The following is a 22,845-nucleotide window of genomic DNA, read 5'->3' as shown; positions in this document are numbered from 1 at the left end:
CCCGTACTGTACGATGTAATGTACTGAGTCATATGATTGATGATTTTGCAGGTACAACATTTTCGGGAGCCACATCGATGGACCCCCGATTTGAAAGCATCTGTTTTATTTGTCCTAGTTTTTTCTTTTTTCTTAATACATTCCTGTTCCCCATCTTTGGTCATTCTGAGATTACTAGGGGCAATTATACCCTTCACTGTTTGGCCCCTACGAAAGGTAATATTGGGTCTATCTGGTAGAAGTTTTTTCAAAAATGTATCCTTTTTCAACAAGTACCAGTATTTATTTAAAATGTTTCTTATCTCCGTATTACTACGATTGAAAGCGGTAATAAAGTTATACTGCCACCCATCTTTTTTTCTTTCCTTATTCTTATTAATTATCTGCTTGGGCTTTTCTCCTCCTTCCTTCGTTATCCCCTCCTCCACATCCTTATTTTTGTTATTCTCTCTAGATAAGCACTCCTGCTGAGTTCTTGCTAGATTAGTTCTGTATGCTGCCATAATTAATCGTTTTGGATATTTCTTATCTGTAAACCTATTGATCAGAATTTTTGATTGTTCCACATAATCTTCCTTATTTGTATTATTTCTCCTAATTCGACGAAATTGGCTATAAGGAATGTTTTGCTTCCATTTTTGATGGTGTGCGCTCCGAAAATCAAGGAAGCCATTAGTATCAGTTTTCTTAAAGTACGTTTTAGTGCTGATTTTTTTATTTTTATGGGATATTTCTAAATCGAGGAAATTTATTTTTTCTTTATTGACCTGTGAATAAACATCCGGAGAAACCGCAGCCGGGGTGGAGAGTGACTAAAAATAATGAAGTTGCCACAAAACCAAAAACCTCTGGTCAGGTAAACTCCATAGGAACCGCATTAGAGGTAGATAATAATAGGTTTTTGAAAAAACAAAATGATTCTGTGGTCGTACAAATAAGGAAGATTATGTGGAACAATCAAAAATTCTGATCAATAGGTTTACAGATAAGAAATATCCAAAACGATTAATTATGGCAGCATACAGAACTAATCTAGCAAGAACTCAGCAGGAGTGCTTATCTAGAGAGAATAACAAAAATAAGGATGTGGAGGAGGGGATAACGAAGGAAGGAGGAGAAAAGCCCAAGCAGATAATTAATAAGAATAAGGAAAGAAAAAAAGATGGGTGGCAGTATAACTTTATTACCGCTTTCAATCGTAGTAATACGGAGATAAGAAACATTTTAAATAAATACTGGTACTTGTTGAAAAAGGATACATTTTTGAAAAAACTTCTACCAGATAGACCCAATATTACCTTTCGTAGGGGCCAAATAGTGAAGGGTATAATTGCCCCTAGTAATCTCAGAATGACCAAAGATGGGGAACAGGAATGTATTAAGAAAAAAGAAAAAACTAGGACAAATAAAACGGATGCTTTCAAATCGGGGGTCCATCGATGTGGCTCCCGAAAATGTTGTACCTGCAAAATCATCAATCATATGACTCAGTACATTACATCGTACAGTACGGGTGAAACTATAGCAATCACACAAAAATTAACATGTGATAGTGATTTTGTAATATATGTCATTACCTGTACCTGTGGCCTGCAATACGTGGGTCGGACCATCCAGTCCCTACGATCCCGTATGAATGGCCACAGGCACAATACCAAAAATGGGTTTTTAAAACAGAGCTTATCTCGGCACTTATGTTTGAAGCATAATAAAATATTTAATATTTCCGTGACCCCGTTGGAGCAAATACCTGAGAATTGTACTAATAGGGTACAAAATTTAAACCGGAAAGAATCATATTGGATCTTCCGTCTGGGTACATTATACCCAGATGGATTAAATGATATTATAGAGGGTATTTGACATGCAAATGTCGACAGGTATGCATTTGCATGCATATATATATATATTTTTTCATGTGTATATATGCATGTGTGCATGTATGTGTATATATGTGTATGTATGTATATATATATATATGTGTATATATATATATATATATATATTTTTTTTTTTTTTTTTTTTTTTTTTCTACCAAATTGTATTTGATAATGGTTTTAATATGAAGAAAGAAAAGGTTTTAAATTTTGTCATAATGTACATTTTTGCAGGATTTTACATTTCTGTATGAAATTAAACTTTTAGTATGTTCAATAACATTTTAGAAGACATTTTATATATGGTAAAATTATAATTATATTTATAGTGTTTTTAGAAAAGAAAATACTTTTTGTGTGAAGGAAGGAAGGAAAGGAGGAAAAAAAAGAAAAAATTTGTGTGTAAAAATTTTTTTTTTTTTTTTTATGAAAGTCATTTAGTATATGGGTTTTGTTAGATTCCTCAGAGTGCAAAATCCTGCATATCTGAGTATCTGGGTGTGTCTGAAAAACAGATCTTTCAGTCTCCACCCAAAATGACAAGCAAGGATATCTGCTATAAAAAGTGTGTAGATAGATCTGTTTATATGCATGATGTTATACCTGAGGAAGACTCAAAGAAGTCGAAACCGGTTGTATTTTAGTTTGAAATAAAAATTCTTTGAATCCGAATATCAAGTTCCATCATCATTTATCAAGAATTTGTTGAAATTTCATTGAATCCATTCTTCCCCCTACCCGTTAAATGTTCCCCGTGTTCGCATTGGCTGCAACACAACCCCATAGTATGAATGATCCACACCCATGCTTAATGGTTGACGAGATGTTCTTTTCCTGAAATTCTGTGCCCTTTTTTCTCCACACATACCTTTGATCACTGTGGCCAGAGTTCTATTTTAACCTCATCGGTCCCCAGGACTTGTTTCCAAAATGTATCAGACTTGTTTAGATGTTCTTTTGCATACTTCTGACCCTGAATTTTATGGTGAGGACGCAGGAGAGGTTTTCTTCTGATGACTCTTCCATGAAGGCCATATTTGTGAAGGTGTATCTGAACAGTAGAACAATGTACCACAACTCCAGAGTCTGCTAAATCTTTCTGAAAGTCTTTTGCAGTCAAGCGGGAATTCTGATTTGCCTCTCTAGCAATCCTACAAGCAGCTCTTATTGAAATTTTGCTTGGTCTTCCAGACCTTATCTTGACCTCCACTGTTCCTGTTAACTGCCAATTCGAACTGAGGAAAGGGAAACTTGAAAACGCTTTGCTATCTTCTTATAGCCTTCTCCGGCTTTGTGGGCCTCCACCTTTTTCATTTCAAAGTTATATGAGCACACAAATTTCCAAGGGTGCCCAAACTTTTGTATCTGCCCATTTTCCTTTTTGTAATCTTTAAAATGTAAAAAATGACAATATATATACATATATATATATATATATATATATATATATGTATTTATATATGTATATATATTTTGTCTAAAATACAAAGTAAATGTGTTATCTTTAACCTTAGTCCTTTCAGAGATCCTTTCATCTTCAACTTGCTTAACTGTTCACAATAACAGTAATTTTGACCACGGGTGCCCAAACTTTTACATGCCAAACAGATGAAAACGCCAGAAGCTGACTATGAGACAGGGGGTAGAGGAGTTATTTTTTAAGTACCACTCCTGCAGTGCAATAAAAAAAACACCGGAGTTGTGCTTTAAATGCAAGCTAAGCAAACATCAATTGACATATTAACTGCTTTGGTAAATGGGTCCCAATCTACTTGTAAGTAGTAACATAGATAATGAAACTGGTGCAATCCTAGAAATGTTTGCATTTCTGTTATTTACTTACATTTATTATATTTTTGTTATATTATGCTTGCTATTAATTGGTACTAATATCTTGTCTTTGTACTATTTCTTCTTTGTGTAGCCGATGCAGTAAATAATGCCGCAGGGTATGGATTTAATGGAATAGATGAGAATGGCCACTTTCGATGGGATCTAATTAGTAATCTTAATATATGGAATATAGAGGTGAGTTTACAATGAAATGGCTCATTAAAGAAACATGTGTTTTGTAAATAATAATCTCATTCTTATTAAAGAGAACCTGTCAGGCAATTCATGCTGCCCAAACTGTATGCAGCATGATTTGCAGCCTGGCTGCACAATTGCAGCTAGGTAGATTGTTTTCTGAAACGCTCCGGCATTTCAGAGAACATGTACTCAAAAGATTTGGCTGGGGACCATAGCAGTAGATGAAACTAGTCCGACACTGCCTCCACATGCCATTTCCCAGCACCACTGCAGGTGATTGACAGGTCTCTCTCAAGTGGCTATACTCGTGCAGCCATGCTCTAATTCACGCTGCCTGCAGTTTGGGCAGGATGAATCACCTGTCAGGTTCCCTTTAATACGATAATGAATGAATTTTAAAGTTTAAATATGTTGGCGGTATAGAAACAAAAAATAGTATTATTATAATGAAGTGAATGTACTTTTACATTATTTTCAACATTTGCAAACACTTTGGGCCCGATTCATCGTTTGCAGATTTTTTTTTGTCACTTTTCTTGTTTTGTCTTATGGTATTCTTTGACGTTTTTACGCTAAATTCTGCAAAATAGTGCACCTAGTTCATACATTTTGTGCAAAATATAATATTCTCTTTATTTTTGTCCTTAACCTTTTCTAGCGACTTCTTAGTGCAAAAAGTTTACCCATTACCTCTTATGAAAATTAAAAATTTGCAGCTAATATAACATTTTAATCGTAGAAATTTATTTCCACTTCACAATGTTATAAACTTCTGTGAGGCTCATGTGGGTTCAAAATACTCACTATATTCAAATGTGTAAAACAGACAAGAAAACATGTTGCCTAAGAAAACAGCAGCTGTGAGCCCCTGCTGTTTCTCCTTTGTATACTTACTTATACAGTAAGTGACTTATGCTTCCTCCCATGTCCAGGAGCTGTGGTAAGTGCTGACCATGAACTGGAGCAGCTCTGCATGGTCAGACAAGGCCATTACACAGTACACAGCAGGGGCACATTTATAAGTTTATCTCAGCACAGGAACATTTTTTTAACGTATCCAATTGTTATTGGAGTTATTATTATTCCAAGATCTATTACTTAAAATGTACTTTTTTCATGGGATAATCCCTTTAACCAGCACAGTAAAAATACAATTAGAAATGCCCTGTTCTCAGCCGGTACATGAAGCTATGACATCCTGTTCTTTAGTTAATTTCCCTATGATTGGTTTCAGCAGTCAGGTGACTGGAATTGTATGTCAGTGGATGTGCCTTGAATGACATCTTGTTCCAGCCACCTGACTGCCTCAGCCAGTGACAGGCCTCAGCAGTAAGGTAACTAAAGAACTGGACATCAGTACTTGCTGCCCCTGCTGAGAATGCAGGATTGAGGGTGAATATAGCTTTTTTCCCTTCTTCAGAAGTATGTTATTTTTTTTTTTGTTTAACCGCTTTCCAACCGCCGATGGTAAATAAATATCACTGGTTGCTGGGCTTTGTGCAGTGCCAATGTTAGATTACGATCGGCGGCTTTGCAGCACTCGGAACCACACATCTGTAAGCGCCGAGATTCCGGTGTAGAACGCTAGCTTTTCACACCATCAGGACCTGATTGACTTAGGTTCCGATGATGTTAACATGGGGTGTTATCTTCTAGATGCCACTATCAATAGCGATCATGGCAATTAGAAGATTGTGAGAGGGAGTGGGATCCTTCTCTCAGCCCTCTAGCACCCCTGCGATGTGATCATGGGGGACCCGAGGGTTGTCATGGCAGCCAGAGGTCAAATGATGACCTTCGGGTCTGCCAGCTATGGTGGCCTGTTAGACCCAGCCAGAAGCAGGGTCTAACAGGCGATATGCCATTTTAAAACTGACAGGTCTCATGCTTTGCAATACAGAGACTTGCAGAGAAATAAAAGTTGGAGTCCCATAGAGGGACAAAGTAAAAAAAAGTTAGATTTAAAAAAAAAATGGAGTGGCCACCACAAAGCCCTGATCTCAATCCTATTGAAAATTTATGGGCAAAGCTGAAAAGGCAGGTGTGAGCAAGGCAACCTACAAACCTGGATCAGTTACACCAGTTTTGTCAGGAGGAATGGGCCCAAATTCCGATCAACTATTGTAAAAAGCTTGTGGAAGGATATCCCAAACGTTTGACCCAAGTCATTCAGTTTAAGGGCAATGGTACCAAATACTAATGAAATGTATGTAAACTTTTGACTTTGCAGTAAGTAATAAAAATGCCTTAAAACATTCTCTCTCTCTCATTATTCTGGCATTTAGCAAATATTAAAAATTATGGTAATCCTAATTGACCTAAAACGGGAAAAGTTTATTCTGATTTCATGTCAGATATTAAGAAAAACATACATATGTGTCTTTTTATATAGTGTATGTAAACTTGTGGTTTCAACTGTATATGTTTATGTAAAAACATAAATAAACAAAAAATGTGCACATATTTGATATTTGGTATCGCCAGAACGACGCAATCTATAAAACTGTAACATTAGTTAACCCCTTCAGTGAACAAAGGAAGCAAAATTAATAACAAACTTGACAAAAAACGATGCTTTTTCATCATACTGCCCAATAAAAATGGAATAAAACGCAGTCAAAAAGTCAAAAGTAAATAAAAATATTATAGCTGAAAATATCATCTTATCCAGCAAAAGCAAGCCGCCATACAGCTCTATCAGCTGAGAAATAAAAGTTATAGATCTCAGAATATAGCGATGCAAAAACAATTTTTTTTCTATAAAATAGTTTTTATTGTGTAAAAACGTCAAAACATAAAAAAATAATAATGTGCTATCACTATAATCATACTGACTCGAAGAATAACGCTGCCTTATCAATTTTACCACACGATAAATGACATTAAAAAAAACATAAAAAACAATTCCTGAATTGTTGGTTTTTGTTCATTCTGCATCCCAAAAATCTGATTAGAAAGCAATCAAAAAATGTCATGTGCCTGAAAATGGTACCAATAAAACATCAGCTCATCCCGCAAATATAGAAAAATTAGAGCTCTCAAAATGTGGCGATGCAAAACTTTTTTTTTATAAAAAGCGTCTTTTAGTGTGTGACAGCAGCCAAACATAAAAAAAAAACTATATGAATCTGGTTATCGCTTTAATCGCACCTACCCGAACAATAAAGTTGTCTAATCGCTTATACCGCACAAGGAACGGCGTAAAAAATAAATAAAAACACATCTTAACCTCCTGTTGATTTGTTTATTCTTCCTCAAAGATCGCAGTAAGGCTCGGCACATTTATCCTGTGCTCTAAGCTGAGCGCTTACACCAGGGTTTCCGTGTGAATCTCTGAAATACGTGATTCAGACAGAACCCCCGGCGGAAGATTCCCTATAATGAGGCAGATGAAGGCACTGTGGACGCTGTCTGGCCTATAATCCATCTGTGTCCATCTTATAAAGTGTTTTTTGCACGTCTAAAACTCTGCTGCCCCATTATAGTGAATGGATCCCTTAGGGGATATATTCGGAAACATAGGGGGTTTCCACGTTACTGGTAGCACAAAGACTCTGGAACCCCCCCCCCCCAAAAAAAAATGAAATCCAGCAAAATCTGCTCTCCCAAATCAATCCAAATATCTCCCTCCATTCTGAGCCCCACGGTGTGCCTAAACTACATTTAGCGTCCACATGTTTGGCATTTCTCTAGTGATGAGAGCCCGCTTAATTTACGGGGTGATTGTCTCCTGAAGTACAAGCTGGGAATTAATTGAGAGGTGTAGTTTGTAATATGGGGTCACTTATGGGCGAGTTCTGCTGTTCTAGTACCTCAGTGGCTCTGCCAACATGACATGGCACATGCAAACCATAGCAGCCAAATATGCACTGTAGTATGGTTCTTCTTCCCTTCTGAGCTTTGCATTGTGCCTCAAAAGTAATTTTCAACCACATATGGGGTATTGGCATACTCAGGAGGAAATGAACAGTACAATTTGTTGCACAATTTGTTCTATTACCCCTTTTGAAAAATAGAAACTTAGGGCCAAACCAACATTGTAGTGGAAAAAATATGTAATTTTTCTTTTACTCAGCCCAATGTTATACAATTCTGTGAGTCGCCTGAGGGTTAAAAATTCTCATTACTCCCCTAGATGAATTTCTCGAGAGGTATAAAATTCTTTGAAGCACCTGCATGTTAAAAGTGCTCACAACACATCTAGATAAATTCCTTGAGAGGTGTAGTTTCCAAAATGGGGTCACTTTTGGGGGGTTTCCACTGTTTAGCCACATCAGGGACTCTGCTAACGCGACATGGCGTCCGCTATCTATTCTAGCGAATTTTGAGTTCCAAAAGTCAAACGGCGCTCCTTCCCTTCCGAACCCTGCCATGCACCCAAACAATAATTTTCCACCACATATGGGGTATCTATATACTCAGGAGAAGTTGCACAACAAGTTGTTTGGTCCATTTTCTCCTGTTACTCTTGCGAAAATGCAAAATTTGTTGCTTTTTCCCTCATTTTTTAGGGAAAAAAATTTAATTTACATTTTTTTTCCTTTCATATTGCTGTAATTCATGTGAAGCGCCTGAAGGGTTAATAAACTTCTTGAATGTGGTTTTGAGCACTTTGAAGGGTTCAGTCTTTAAAATTGTGTCATTTTGGGGTATTTTCTGTCACATAAGCCCCTCAAAGTCACTTCAATATGACTGTGATGTGGCCCCTAAAAAAATTGGTTTTCTACATTTTTGGGGAAAAATATGAAATTGCTGATACATTTTTAACGCTTATAACTTCCTAACAAAAAAATTATGTTTCAAAAATTATGCTGATGTAAAATAGACATGTGGGAAATGTTATTTATTAACTATTTTATGTGATATAACTCTCTGGTTTAAGTGCATAAAAAAAAGTTTAAAAATTGTGAAATTTCCCAAATTTTTGCCAAAATTCTGATATTTTCACAAATAATGGCAAAAAATATTGACCTTAATTTACCACTAACATGAAGTATAATGTGTCACGAAAAAACATTCTCAGAGTCACTGGGATACGTTGAAATGTTTCAGAGTTATCTCATAAAGTGACAATGGTCAGAATTGAAAAAATTGGGTCTGGTCAGGAAGGTGAAAACTGGCTCTGGTGCGAAAGGGTTAAACATATTTCAGATAACTAGTGTTTTTTATTCAGTTACTTTTATCTTTCCCTATTTGCTGAGTGGTGCATTTTTTATATGTCAATATTTGTAAAAAAAATTAGAACATTTTGAATTGCTTGTTTTTCATTTTAGACTGCAGTATAATTTATGGTTTGACTAGTTCATTCTGATTACAGTCTTTTATTCATTAAACATGGTTACTGGAGCGTGAAAATTTAGCTGAGTGGACTAGACGCCATAGGTTAAGAACCCAGAATGTCCTTGCCACTAAGTCAGTCTAGAGACAAGGTTGCCTTAAGGCACGGCTATATACCGCTGAATTCCTTGTTACATAATTGAATCTTAAGCAGCTACTGGCAATAATAAATGTGTTTGTCGTCTCTCATTCTTCTAGATGGCTACGAGTTTTAAAATGTATATAGACAATTGGAATATCCAGACTGCTGCTTGGTTAAAAAGGTAAATTATTATATGCTAAATCTACTAAAATCAATGGTAAAATATGTTACATGCTTTCCTTCTATACAAATATGTTAATTACCTATTTTTATTCATGGCAATAATCTGATAACATGTAAATCATTAATCCAAATGTTCTGCTGCTTTATGAGAGAAATGCTTCATGTACTGTAGAAATGAGAGTCAAACACTGGATCCCTGGGTACAGGATTTGGGGTAACTCTGGGGCTCATTATCCTGCCTATCCTTGTTTGGTATCAACTAATGCATATGAAATAGAGAATGTATTTAACAGATGTCTTTTTATTTGAAACTTTTTTTCCCCTGCAGAGTTTGCTATGACAGAGCACCGAAATATCGCACAGGTTTAACATTTATTCTTTCTGCTGTTTGGCATGGTGTTTATCCTGGATACTACTTCACGTTTCTTACTGCCATCCCTGTGATGTGGGCTGCAAGAGGAGTAAGTATGGGGATAGTGTATTATTTAACTGGTTTTAGAATGATCTAAGAAAAAACACACACATTGAGCTTGAGTTTGAGTTGGTGTACATGCAACATATAAACGCATGTTCACATTGGCCATAAAACAGACAAACCTACAAGAAACAAAATGAACATAAACCCTGCTGTAACTATATGAGTAAAAAGCAAAAGTGCATTTAAGTAACCTAGGGTTCTTAGTAACACTGTTTTTTTTTTTATCAAAAATACCTTAAAAGCCATCCCACCACGGCAAGGTGACCCTCTTCAGGAAGGTCCTACACTGTGTAATATTAAAACCTTACCATATGTTAGAAATGATCTGTGTGAATAAAGGCATACAAAGGACTGGGTCACGAACTCTGGACACCTCAGCCTTGGGAAGCTTTTTAAATGTATTGTCCTGCTCAAAGATGGGAGGCCGCGTCCTAACTTGCACAAAATGCAAAAATCGAAGAAAAAGCATACACATTGAGCTTGAGTTTGAGTTGGTATACATGCAACATATAAATAATCTGTCACTGTTATTACCATGGCGACAGTTAAATAAGGTGATGGCATATCGTTAGGGATCAGATGCCCACTTATCCTGACAATGAAGGCTGCAGCACGTCCGCTTTTCAAGTACATGGGGTTGACTGCAGTTCCTTGTACGGGAGCACTTGTGTAGGAAAACTTCACAGTGGCAGCATAGCTAAACCAGGGCTGTAACATCCTCATTCTAAGGATTGTTAAGGTTCTCCAATGCTGGGCACCTACTGATCATAAAGTAATGGCATATGCTAACAATTTCCGGTGAATCTTATAAGATAGAAGAGTCTCTATAAGTGGGGATTTTAAGGGTTTAGGACCCACCACAAACTGTATCATTCTAATTTCAAATTTTTGGCAATTTTTTGACTTTACACAGTCAAAATAGAAGAAAGAAGACACAATCACAAGTCATGTAATTTCAGCAGTGACTTTAACACATTTTTGGCAGAAATCCTCTTTAAGGGAATGTCATCACATACAAATGTTTTTTATGTGAAATGCAACAATTTTCCATAACACTATACACAAAACAAAAATCTTGTAAGTTTCACACTGGCCACTAGGCCTTATACTAGACTTAGCTTTCAACTTTGCAGCAGTCTCATTATCATCAGAGTTAGGATTACAATCAAAAGTAACACCTCTATTTTTAGCAGATAACACAGGATGAGCCATCCACAATAGGTTATGGTCAGAGCTCACCTCCTTTTTTCACAATGGCCTCTATCCAAATCAGAGCACACTCAGATAATAGTTCTATGGAAACAAATAGTGTCTTAGCAAGTCTGTTGATGCTAATATCCATGCAAACATTTTTGGGAAAAGTCATACTGGTTTCTTTGTCAGCATGTTCAAGCACCAAGATGAAACTTTTACCATTTGTTACTGACAAGTTGGTTCAAAATTTTGGAATCTGCAATGAATGTAACTATTTTCTTTTTACAGATGCGGAATATTTTTCGCCATTACTTTATTTCCTCCAAATTCAGAAAATTTGTTTATGACATCATCACATGGATTGTAACCCAGCTGGCAATTTCCTACACTGTTGCTCCCTTTTTCCTGTTGGCAACTGAACCAACCATTAAGTTGTACAAGTATGTATTAAAAAAATATTTGCTGATACTAAAGTATAAATAACTTTATTGGCATTACTATCTAGCGCCATGCCAGCTAATCAAAAGAGGAGCCGTGGCTGCTGTCAGGTAAGAGACAGTTCTCAGGCCTCCCATATAGCGGTGATGGATTACTGACGTGGCCGCTGGACATGGCCCTGTAAATTAATTCACATCATCTCTAGACTTTAACTATCTTTTCTTTTGGCTAGACGTATTCCGAGATGGGTGGCGTGAGATTATCAGCTTTCAAAAAAAAATGCTAATACTCTGTTGGGAGATGTTTATGCTATATATTGCCAAAGCTCTCAGGGGTTGTAATGTGATTGTATCTTCTCAAGACTTTTGCTAGTATTTCTTGATAATTTATTGAATTTGTATAATGAGAATTTAGAGTCATTAAAGAGGACCTTTCACCAGTTTGAGCACGTTAAACTGGCCACATCATGGATATAATGGACTTGTGGTTGCAGAGCTGAGCAAATTGTAGTTTTGATTTTTTTCATTTCCCGTCTCTGTTTCGGAGTCATTAGCTTGTAAAGTTTAGATTCTAATTTATGCAATAGTTCAACTGAGTGTTACCAGAGATATTTTCTGGGGCACATAAAGTGGCAACCAAAAGTTTTGCATTTTTTTTAAACGTGTGATTACTTCTGTCTTGTTGTTGTGATGTCATTTTCCTGGTGATTTTAGTAAACTGGAAGCAAATGGTTGTCAGCTAAAGGGAAGAAAATTGTGTTTGACATTGTTTTATCCCTTTATCTGTTAATTTTCAACATTTGTTGGGCCAAATGTTTTGCATATTTTCTCATGGGTAGTCGAATTTTGCCTAAAATTTTATTTATTTTTTTATGTGTGTTTTTAGGTTAAAACATGGCAAAGACAAAGTCAAATTTATCACCAGATGTCAGAAAGCATATTATCCTGAGAGTGAAGTCAGGCAAAAGCCAAAAAGAGATAGCTGTGGAATTCAACTGTTTTCTGAGTCAGGTGTCATGTATATTAAAGAAAGAAAAAGAAGGTTATGGAACAGCTGACAAATCTAGAAGTGGACGATCACGGAAAACTTCCTCCAGAGTTTATTACATTATTAAGAAAAAGTCAGTATCTGTCCATAAAAATGCTGTACAGATTTCGCACGAAATGAACGAAGAATATGGGGTCAAAGTGAGTCGCCAAACTGTGGTGCAATGGCTAAGAGCAGTAGGGTTGAACGCACGAGTTCCAGTAAAGAAGGTTTTCATGTCTGCAAAGAACCGTAAGGTCCAACTTGAATTTGCCAAAGAACAGAACCAATGGAAAGAGACAGATTGGTCTAAGGTGTTGTGGTCGGATGAATCCAAGTTCAATCTGTTTGATAGTGATGGCAAGCTCCATATATACCGTCCAATTGGAAAACGTAATGATGGTAAGGTAACAAACACCTACAGTAAAACATGGTGGTAGCAATATCGTGGTTTGGGGCTACGTTTCTGCATCTGCCATTGGTCTTCTGCATAGAATTGATGGAAATATGAATGCTACCCTATACAATGATATACTGGAGAAGGTAATGCTGCCACATAGTAAAACCAAAGTAAGCAAAGGATGGAAATTCCAGCAAGACAATGATCCTAAGCACACATCCAATTTGTCAAAAATTGGTTAGCAAACAAAAATATTCGCCTGTTGCAATGGCCAAGCCAATCACCTGATTTAAACCCTATAGAGCTCCTTTGGGATGAGTTAGGGCAATGGGTTGGGGCCCATACCCATAGCAATAAAGATGAATTGTTTGCAGATTTGCAAATGGAATGGAGCAAGATCCCTCAAGATGTCTTGAGTACCCTAGTGGCTTCAATGCCCCGTCAGTGTAGTGCAGTAATTAAAGCAAGAGGTTATCCTACAAAATACTGCGTTATGGCATCGGAAACAATGAATTACTGTCTATGTTGTGATCAAAAAATAGTATATGCAAAACTTTTTTGCAGTCAGTTTTCTTTAATTAATTGACCATACCTATATTCAAAAGCATTTTGGTTAAAATTAAGGTCTAGCATGATGACAACTTCATTCATTACCCTGGAAATGGCATCACAACAACCAGACAAAACTTTTGGTCGCCACTGTACTTCTTTTCCTGCATGAGGTTGACCAATCATAACAAGGGAGTGTCTTGCAAGGGAAAAAGGACACATCCTCCTCTCCTCACTGATCTCTGCAGTTACTATGTAGAGATACACCAGAGCTGACTTATGTATCATTACTAACCCTTCTAGAACCCATCTCATGGCAGACAGTGTGGGGGGATAGTCAAAGCTGACAGCACTGTGATATGAGATCTGTAAGTGTTTGTTATGATAGATAAAATAAACTCAGAGATCAACAAACACCAGAGGACACCTGTGTGTTGCTGCTTATGATTGGTCAACCTCCTGCAGGGGAAGAAGTACACGCCCCAGAGACAAAACTATGGTAAAACTCAGTTGAACTATAACATAAAGTATAAACTAAACTTTACAAGCTAATATATCCACAACAGAGAGGAAAATAAAATAAAAACTATGTTTTCCTGATATGCCAGTTTACCACGTTTAAACTGCTTTAAGGTCCTCTTTAAAGAAATTTGCTGAAAAGAAGGGTGGACACTAGTGATGAGCGAGCATGCTCGCCACTGCTCGGTACTCGCCTGAGCATCTCAGTACTCGAGATGCTCGGAGCTCGCCAAGTACTTTCGAGATGCTCAGGCGGGAGCTCGGGTCCCCGTCCTGCATGTTTGGCGCTATTTAGAGCAACAATCATGCAGGGATTGTCTGCCACTCACTGTAATGTCACAGCCATGGTGGTTATGGCATTACAGTGATTACCCAAATCGATGGGAACAGTGCTCACAGTGAAACATGAAAAGCCGGCAATTCATCAGCAGCATACACCGGTACCCGACAATTTAGAACAGAAAGAATATAGCATATAAGAATATAACAGAAAGATTAGATAGATAAAAACATGTCAGTCACATATATAATAAGTACAGTGACAGTGTTGGTTACTATACTTGTTATTTAGTGTTAAAATAAAGGATTTATTAAAAAAAAAAAATAATAGTGTTTTCATGCACACGTCTCTTTAAAAAAGCCGGCCGGCAATTCTTCAGCGGCATACATCGGTACCCGACAATTTAGAACAGAAGGAATATAGCATCACACATAGATTAGATAGATAAAAACATGTCAGTCACATATATAATAAGTACAGTGACAGTGTTGGTTACTGTACTTGTCATTTAGTGTTAAAATAAAGGATTTATTAAAAAAAAAATTGGTGTAGGGTTCCCCGTAATTTTAGTCTCTATCGGAGGTTAAGCAGACGGCTGGGGCAGATGTTTGAAGCCTGGGAAGGGGGTAATACCCACGGAGCTTCCCAGGCTACTAATATCAGCCCCCAGCTGAATACCTAGCCTTTACCAGCTATTAAAATGGGGGACCCCCCAAAAAAGTGACATGGGGTCCCCCCTATTTTAATATCTAGCAAAGGCTAGGCAGACAGCTGGGGGCTGATATTAATAGCCCAGGAAGGGTGCCATGAATATTGGCCCCCTCCCAGGCTAGCGCAGGAGAATTCTCTCATGCTCACCGCAAGCGCAGGAGAATTCTCCCACTCTGTTAGTGACATGCATGAGGTGAGCTGAATTCATTGGACATGAACTCGGCTCATCTGGATGCCGTCACAGCCAGACACTGAGGACCGCAAACATGCCTGCGCTTCTCAGTGTCTGCGGCATGGCAAGCTGGATGGCAGCTTTCGGCTGCGATCCAGCCTGTCATGGGAATGTAGCAGAGCTGGAGCCGTCCTGGAAACCATGGAAAGGTAAGGATGAGGTTGCTTTATTATTTTACTTTTATTGCAGAAGACATTGGCTTCAGCTGGAATGGGCGTGATGGTAAGTATGGTTTAATTTAGAACATTAAAGAATTGTGTGTTTATTTCAATTAAAGGACTTTATTCTGGGTGTTTGTGTTTTTTTTTAACTTTGACTATGGGGTTAGTAATGGGGGTGTCTTATAGACGCCTCTCCATTACTAACCTGGGCTTGATGTCAGCTGGCATTATATGCTGACATCAACCCCAGCCCTATTACCCCACTGCCACCGCTACAGGGCAGTGGGAAGAGCGAGGCTAAGTGCCAGAATTGGCGCATCCTATGGATGCGCCATTTCTGGGGCGGCTGACGGCTGGTGTTTCTAGCATGGGAGGGGGACAATATTCATGGCACCCTTCCTGGGCTATTAATATCAGCCCCCAGCTGTCTGCCTAGCCTTTGCTAGCTATTAAAATAGGGGGGACCCCACGTCATTTTTTTTTTGGGTCCCCCATTTTAATAGTAAAGGCTAGGTATTCAGCTGGGGGCTGATATTAGTAGCCTGGGAAGCTCCGTGGGTATTACCCCCTTCCCAGGCTTCAAACATCTGCCCCAGTCGTCTGCTTAACCTCCGCTAGAGACTGAAATTACGGGCAACCACACGCCAATTTTTTTTTAATAAATCCTTTATTTTAACAGTAAATGACAAGTACAGTAATCAACACTATCACTGTACTTATTATATATGTGACTGACATGTTTCTATCTATCTAATCTATGTGTGATGCTCTATTCTTTCTGTTCTAAATTGTCTGGTACCGGTGTATGCTGCTGATGAATTGCCGGCCGGCTTTTTTAACCCCTTCAGGACCCAGCCTATTTTGACCCTAAAGACCTTGGCATTTTTGTCAATTCTGACCAGTGTCCCTTTACGAAGTAAAAACTCTGGAACACTTCAACGGATCCTAGCGATTCTGAGATTGTTTTTTCGTGACATATTGGGCTTCATGTTAGTATTAAATTTAGGTCGATAATATTTGCATTTATTTGTGAAAAAATCAAAAATCTGGGAAAAATTTTGAAAATTTCGCAATTTTCAAATTTTTAATTTTTATTCTGCTAAACTAGAGAGTGATGTGACACAAAATAGTTAATAAATAACATTTCCCACATGTCTACTTTACATCAGCACAATTTTGGAAAAAAAAAAAATTTTGGTAGGAAGTTTGAAGGGTTCAAAGTTCATCAGCAATTTATCTTTTTTCCAGCAAAATTTACAAAGCCATTTTTTTAGTGACCACATCACATTTGAAGTTCCTTTGAGGGGTGTACATGACAGAAAACACCCAAAAGTGACACCATTCCAAAAACTGCACCCCTCAAGCTATTCAAAACTACATTCAAGAAGATTATTAACCCTTCAGGTGCATCACAGGAACTAAAGCAACATGGAAGAAAAAAATGAACATTTTAATTTTTCTAACAAAAATTTTCTTTTAGCCTAAATTATTTAATTTTCACATGGGTAACAGGATAAAATGCATCCTAAAATTTGTTGGTCAATTTCTCCTGAGTACACTGATACCTCATATGTGGTCATAAACCACTGTTTGGGCACATGGCAGGGCTCAGAAGGGAAGGAGCGCCATTTCACTTTTTGAATGGAAAATTAGCTCCAAAAGTCAAATTGCGCTCCTTCCCTGCTGAGCCCTGCCATGCGCCAAAACAGTGGTTTATGACCACATATGAGGTATCAGTGTACTCAGGAGAAATTGACCAACAAATTTTAGGATGCATTTTATCCTGTTACCCATGTGAAAATTAAAAAATTTAGGCTAAAAGAAAATTTTTGTGAAAAAAAAGTACTTTTTTGTTTTCACGGATCAATTTGTGAAGCACTTGGGGATTCCAAGTGCTCACTATGCATCTAGATAGGTGCCTTGGAGGGTCTAGTTTCCAAAATGGGGTCACTTGTGGGGGACCTCCACTGTTTAGGCACATTAGGGGCTCTCCATATTCAACATGGTGTCCGCTAACAATTTGAGCCGATTTTCCATTCAATTTGTTAGCGGACACCATGTCGCGTTTGGAGAGCCCCTGATGTGCCTAAACAGTGGAGCTCCCCCACAAGTGACCCTATTTTGGAAACTAGACCCCCCAACGGCACCTATCTAGATGCATAGTGAGCACTTGGAACCCCCAGGTGCTTCACAAATTAATCCGTAAAAATAAAAGTGTTTTTTTTTCCACTTTTTCATTTTTACGAATCAATTTGTGAAGCACCTGGGGGTTCCAAGTGCTCACTATGCATCTAGATAGGTGCCTTGGGGGGTCTAGTTTCCAAAATGTGGTCACTTGTGGGGGAGCTCCAATGTTTGGGCACACAGGGACTCTCCAAATGCAACATGGTGTCCGCTAACAAATTGTCGGCTCAAATTGTTAGAAGACACCATGTTGCATTTGGAGAGCCCCTGTGTGCCCAAACATTGGAGTTCCCCCATAAGTGACCCCATTTTGGAAACTAGACCCCCCAAGGCACCTATCTAGATGCATAGTGAGCACTTGGAACCCCCAGGTGCTTCACAAATTGATTCATAAAAATGAAAAAGTGTTTTTTTTTCACTTTTTCCTTTTTGTGAATCAATTTGTGAAGCACCTGGGGGTTCCAAGTGCTCACTATGCATCTAGATAGGTGCCTTGGGGGGTCTAGTTTCCAAAATGGGGTCACTTGTGGGGGAGCTCCAATGTTTGGGCACACAGGGACTCTCCAAATGCAACATGGTGTCCGCTAACAAATTGTCGGCTCAAATGTTAGAAGACACCATGTTGCGTTTGGAGAGCCCCTGTGTGTCCAAACATTGGAGCTCCCCCACAAGTGACCCCATTTTGGAAACTAGACCCCCCAAGGCACCTATCTAGATGCATAGTGAGCACTTGGAACCCCCAGGTGCTTCACAAATGATTCATAAAAATGAAAAAGTGTTTTTTTTTTCACTTTTTCATTTTTATGAATCAATTTGTGAAGCACCTGGGGGTTCCAAGTGCTCACTATGCATCTATATAGGTGCCTTGGGGGGTCTAGTTTCCAAAATGGGGTCACTTGTGGGGGAGCTCCAATGTTTGGGCACACAGGGACTCTCCAAACGCAACATGGTTCCAATTTGTTAGCGGACACCATTGTGTAGTGTATGTCAGGTTGGTGTGCGGTGTGGTATAGTGCAGTGTATACACCACACACACAACCTCACATACACTACAAGACACACACCAACCTGACATAGCCTCCTCAGCTGAGTACGCCCTAGACTGGGATGAGCAGGACGGGCGGGACGTTTTGTGTGCTGTGTACGTGTGTAAAAAAAAAAAAATAAGTCGAAACTTTATTATAGTGTGAGTGTACGTGTGTGTGTGTGTGCTTGGTGTAACCTTCTGCAGTCATGTGTGGGGGCTGTCAGGCGTAGGGGGCTGTCAGGCGTAGGGGGTGCGCTCAGGCACACGGGGCGCATGAGGGGGTGGTCAGGCGTAGGAGGGGGCTGAGGAGATGGAGGAGCCAGCAGCAAGGGGGGTGATCACTGGGGCAGGAGCCGGCAGCAGCAAGGGGGGTAGGAGGCCGGCAGCATCAGGGGGGTGATTACTGGGGCTGAAAGGGGACCAGGAGTCGGCAGCAGCAGGGGGGTGATCACTGCGTTTGCGGCGGGGGGGATGATCACTGGGATGGGGGGGTGAACACTGGGGATGGGGGGGTGGACACTGGGGACAGGGGGGGTGAACACTGGGGACGGGGGGGTGGGGACGGGGGGGTGAACACTGGGGACAGGGGGGGTGAACACTGGGGGGAGGGGGTGATTATTGGGAGGTGGGGGGTGATATCACTGGGACTGGGGGATGGTGGGTGTGATCACAGGAGCAGGGTATTTACACTGAGCCTGCTGCTGCCTGTGATCACAGTCCACCGGCTGTCAGAAGGAGAGCTGCAGCCGGTGGATGAAGACGTGGGAGAGGGAGCAAAGGGAGCGGAGGTCGGGGTGCAGGTATGAAAGTGGAGGGGGGGTCGGGGGGGAGTGGAGTGGGGTGGAGGGGGGGTCGGGGGGGAGTGGGGGCAATACTACCTGCTGCGGATCAGCGGCGGCGGCAGCAGACGATCCGCAGCGGCGGCAGAAGCGATCCACGGGGGCAGCAGCAGAGGGTCCACGGGGGCAGCAGCAGAGGGTCCACGGGGGCAGCAGCTGAGGGTCCACAGGGGCAGCAGCAGAGGGTCCACGGCGGCAGCGGACGATCCAGGGATGGGAAGGAGCTGGGGAGTTTCAGCCATCGTGAACAACTCCCTCCACATCTGATTGGGGCTAGTATCCATGTGACGCTATCCCCCCAATCAGATCTGGGGGGAGAGGGGGACAGAGGTGACACTCCCCCCAGCCAATGGCTGATGCTATAAGCATCAGGCCATGCCCAGATTTAAATATTTCACCAATTTTCATTGGTGAAATATTTAATTCATTCCGATTGGCAGTTTCACTAAAAGTGAAAATGAAACTGCCAATCGGAGGGGTCCCAGGCACGGGGGGGTTAATCCACCCCCCGTGGGGTCAACTTCAGGATGTCCAGTTGCAGTAGCAACTGTGACACCTGAGCGACCCCGCTCGCAGGCGCTGCAGGGGCGCGATCCCTCCATGTCACAGACGCTGTGACATGGGTCTGGAACGAACTGATTTCCATGTCACAGACGCTGTGACACGGGTCGGGAAGGGTTTAAAGAGACAAAAACACTATTATTTTTTTTAAGAAATCCTTTATTTTAACACTAAATAACAAGTACAGTAACCAACACTGTCACTGTAGTTATTATATATGTGACTGAATTGTTTCTATCTATCTAATCTATGTGTGATGCTCTATTCTTTCTGTTCTAAATTGTCGGGTACCGGTGTATGCCGCTAATGAATTGCCGGCCAGCTTTTCTAAAGAGACGGTTGCATGAAAATCGGAGGGTACTAGTGTGTTCCAAGTGCCCTGCTATGTTTTTTGATGCACCCTCCTATATACCCTGCCTGCCTTTCTGCCTATATATTCTGCCTGCCTGACGTTTAATTGAGCACCGTTCCCATCGATTTGGGCAATTTTTGACCTTCTGCAGACCGCCGGGGGGGACCACCAGAAAAATGCTCGAGTTTCCCATAGACTTACATTGGGCTCGTTGCTCGGGTTGAGCACCCGAGTATTCCAATGTGCTCGACCCAAGCTTTGAGCACCCGAGCATTTTAGTGCTCGCTCATCACTAGTGGACACATAAGATACCATTCACAATGATATCTCATTGCATTGTCAACATTTAATAAGCTTATCCTGATGTAGTGAAATTGTGCTTGTGTCTTTCAGGTCCATATATTTTTACTTCCATATTGTAGTGCTTATTGTACTTATTCTTCTGTCACAAAGGTCATCTAATGATCCACAACGATCATTCACTAAAAAGACTGATTCATCTACCACAAACCATGTAAAAAAGAATCAATAGATTATGTAAATTTTCATTCCACTTGAGGTGAAACAATGTACAATGGCCGCCATCTACCAAAGAGACATTGCTGAAGTATAGGAACAAAGACGACTATTTTTTATGAAGTTTTAGGCTATGTGCCCACGTTGCGGACCTGAAGCATATTTTTTACGCTTCTCCCTGGCGGGAAAATCGCATGCGGATATTACATGCGGTTTTCCCGCCAGGTAGAAGCGTTTGTGAGGCGTCTTTGCATGCATTTCCGCATGCGGGTTATCAAGCACTTCTCCAAGCATCACTTGGAAAAGTGCTTGACAACTTGTTCAGAATGGTAAAAAATAAAAAAATAAACTTTATACTCACCTTCTGATGCATTCTCTGCCCCGTCCGGAGTCTTGAGCGGCTCACGCTGTTGTGTGCAGGACCTGCGGTGACGTCATTGAGTCATGTGGTGGGTCACATGACTCAATGACGTGGCAGGTCCTTCAGACAACAGCGCGACGGAGGGAAAACATCAGAAGATAAGTATAAACTTTATTTTATTCTTTTTTTTACAGGTTCTTTGGTACCCAGGTCTGGAGGAGAGTCTCCTCTCCTCCAGACTTGGGTACCATCCGCACATTGATTCCGCAGCGCTTCCGCAAAATTAATGAACATGCTGCGGATTTTTGACTGCAGCATATACGCTGCGGAAAAATCCGCAGCATGGGCATTGACATTGCGGAATGCCATTGGGGACCATGGGGTGCGGATCTACATGCGTTTTTCAAGCGTTTACGCTGCGGAAATTCCGCAGCATATACGCTTGAAAAACGCTACGTGGGCACACAGCCTTATAGTATTTAAAAGACTGTAATATATTGTAAAGTTTTAATACCTGACTTGTCAAAGTTTATTTCTCACTGACTGATATTTCGGAATAAACGTATGTGTGTTTCCTAAAGTTCTGCAGCAAAATTTTGTCCTCATTTCAAGGTTATATTTGTCCACAGCAAACCAAAAACAAGATCAATATAGATGGGCAAGTTTAGAAAACTACATCATAGCAGTCACATTACCTCCTCCATCCTCCATTACAAAGGATCTTGTGAGACTTTTAAAATGGAAGAATGGTTGGAGAGCTATTTTGGTAAAATATACATACTGTATTTTTTGGACTATAAGACGCAACGGACCATAAGACGCACCTAGGTTTTAGAGGAGGAAAATAGGAAAAAAAATATTTAAGCAAAAAATGTGGTCATGATGCCCTGTTATAGGGGAGGGAGTCTGCTGCTGACACTTGTATTGGATTAATGTTCCCCAATTCTGTTAATATCCTCCATCCTGGTATGTATGACCCCTCCTTCTTGGTATACGTGGTCCCCATCCCGTCTTGGTATACGTGGCCCTCATCCCCATCCTGGAATGCATGGCACCCCTTGATCCCCCATCCTAGTATTCATGACGCCCCTTGATCACCCATCCTGGTATGCATGGCACCCCTTGATCACCCATCCTGGTATGCATGGCACCCCTTGATCCCCCATTCTAGTATGTATGGCACCCCTTGAGCCCCCATCCAGGCATGCATGGCACCCCTTGATCACACATCCTGGTATGTATGGCCCCCCTCACCCCCATCCTGGTATGCATGGCAACCCTAGACTCCCCCATCCTGGTATGCATGGTACCCCTTGATACCCCATCCTGGTATGCATGGCACCCCCCTGATCCCCATCCTGGTATGTATGGCACCCCTTGATCACCCATCCTGGTATGTATGGAACCCCTTGAGCTCCCATCCTGGTATGTATGGCACCCCTTGAGCCCCCATCCAGGTATGCATGGCACCACTTGATCACATATCCTGGTATGTATGGACCCCCTC

At 40.3% G+C, this 22,845-nt stretch overlaps 1 protein-coding gene across 2 annotated transcripts in view; it reads left to right on the top strand.

Moving 5' to 3' along the window:
• The window catches only part of MBOAT1 (membrane bound glycerophospholipid O-acyltransferase 1), a 112,533-nt gene extending 90,615 nt beyond the window's left edge, over positions 1-21,918 (top strand). Inside the window, exons 9-14 of one of the 2 annotated variants that reach the window (XR_012320122.1) lie at positions 3,802-3,905; positions 9,444-9,508; positions 9,839-9,971; positions 11,471-11,622; positions 12,506-13,048; positions 20,855-20,990. Coding sequence is in view for 1 of the 2 variants with exons in the window: in XM_073678840.1 (XP_073534941.1) it covers positions 3,802-3,905; positions 9,444-9,508; positions 9,839-9,971; positions 11,471-11,622; positions 20,855-20,993 (593 nt within the window). In the remaining variant the exon portion in view is untranslated. Of the gene's footprint in view, positions 1-3,801; positions 3,906-9,443; positions 9,509-9,838; positions 9,972-11,470; positions 11,623-12,505; positions 13,049-20,854 lie in introns of both variants that reach the window. The other variant, XM_073678840.1, reaches the window with a different exon arrangement.
• Positions 21,919-22,845: the final 927 nt, after the last annotated feature.

The sequence above is a fragment of the Phyllobates terribilis genome, unplaced genomic scaffold (assembly GCF_046119375.1).
Source record: "Phyllobates terribilis strain yellow unplaced genomic scaffold, ASM4611937v1 Scaffold_4__5_contigs__length_816908805, whole genome shotgun sequence".
Classification (NCBI taxonomy): domain Eukaryota; kingdom Metazoa; phylum Chordata; class Amphibia; order Anura; family Dendrobatidae; genus Phyllobates; species Phyllobates terribilis.
The sequence above is the reverse complement of the archived record's forward strand: the minus strand, read 5'-3'. Positions and strand labels throughout refer to the sequence as shown.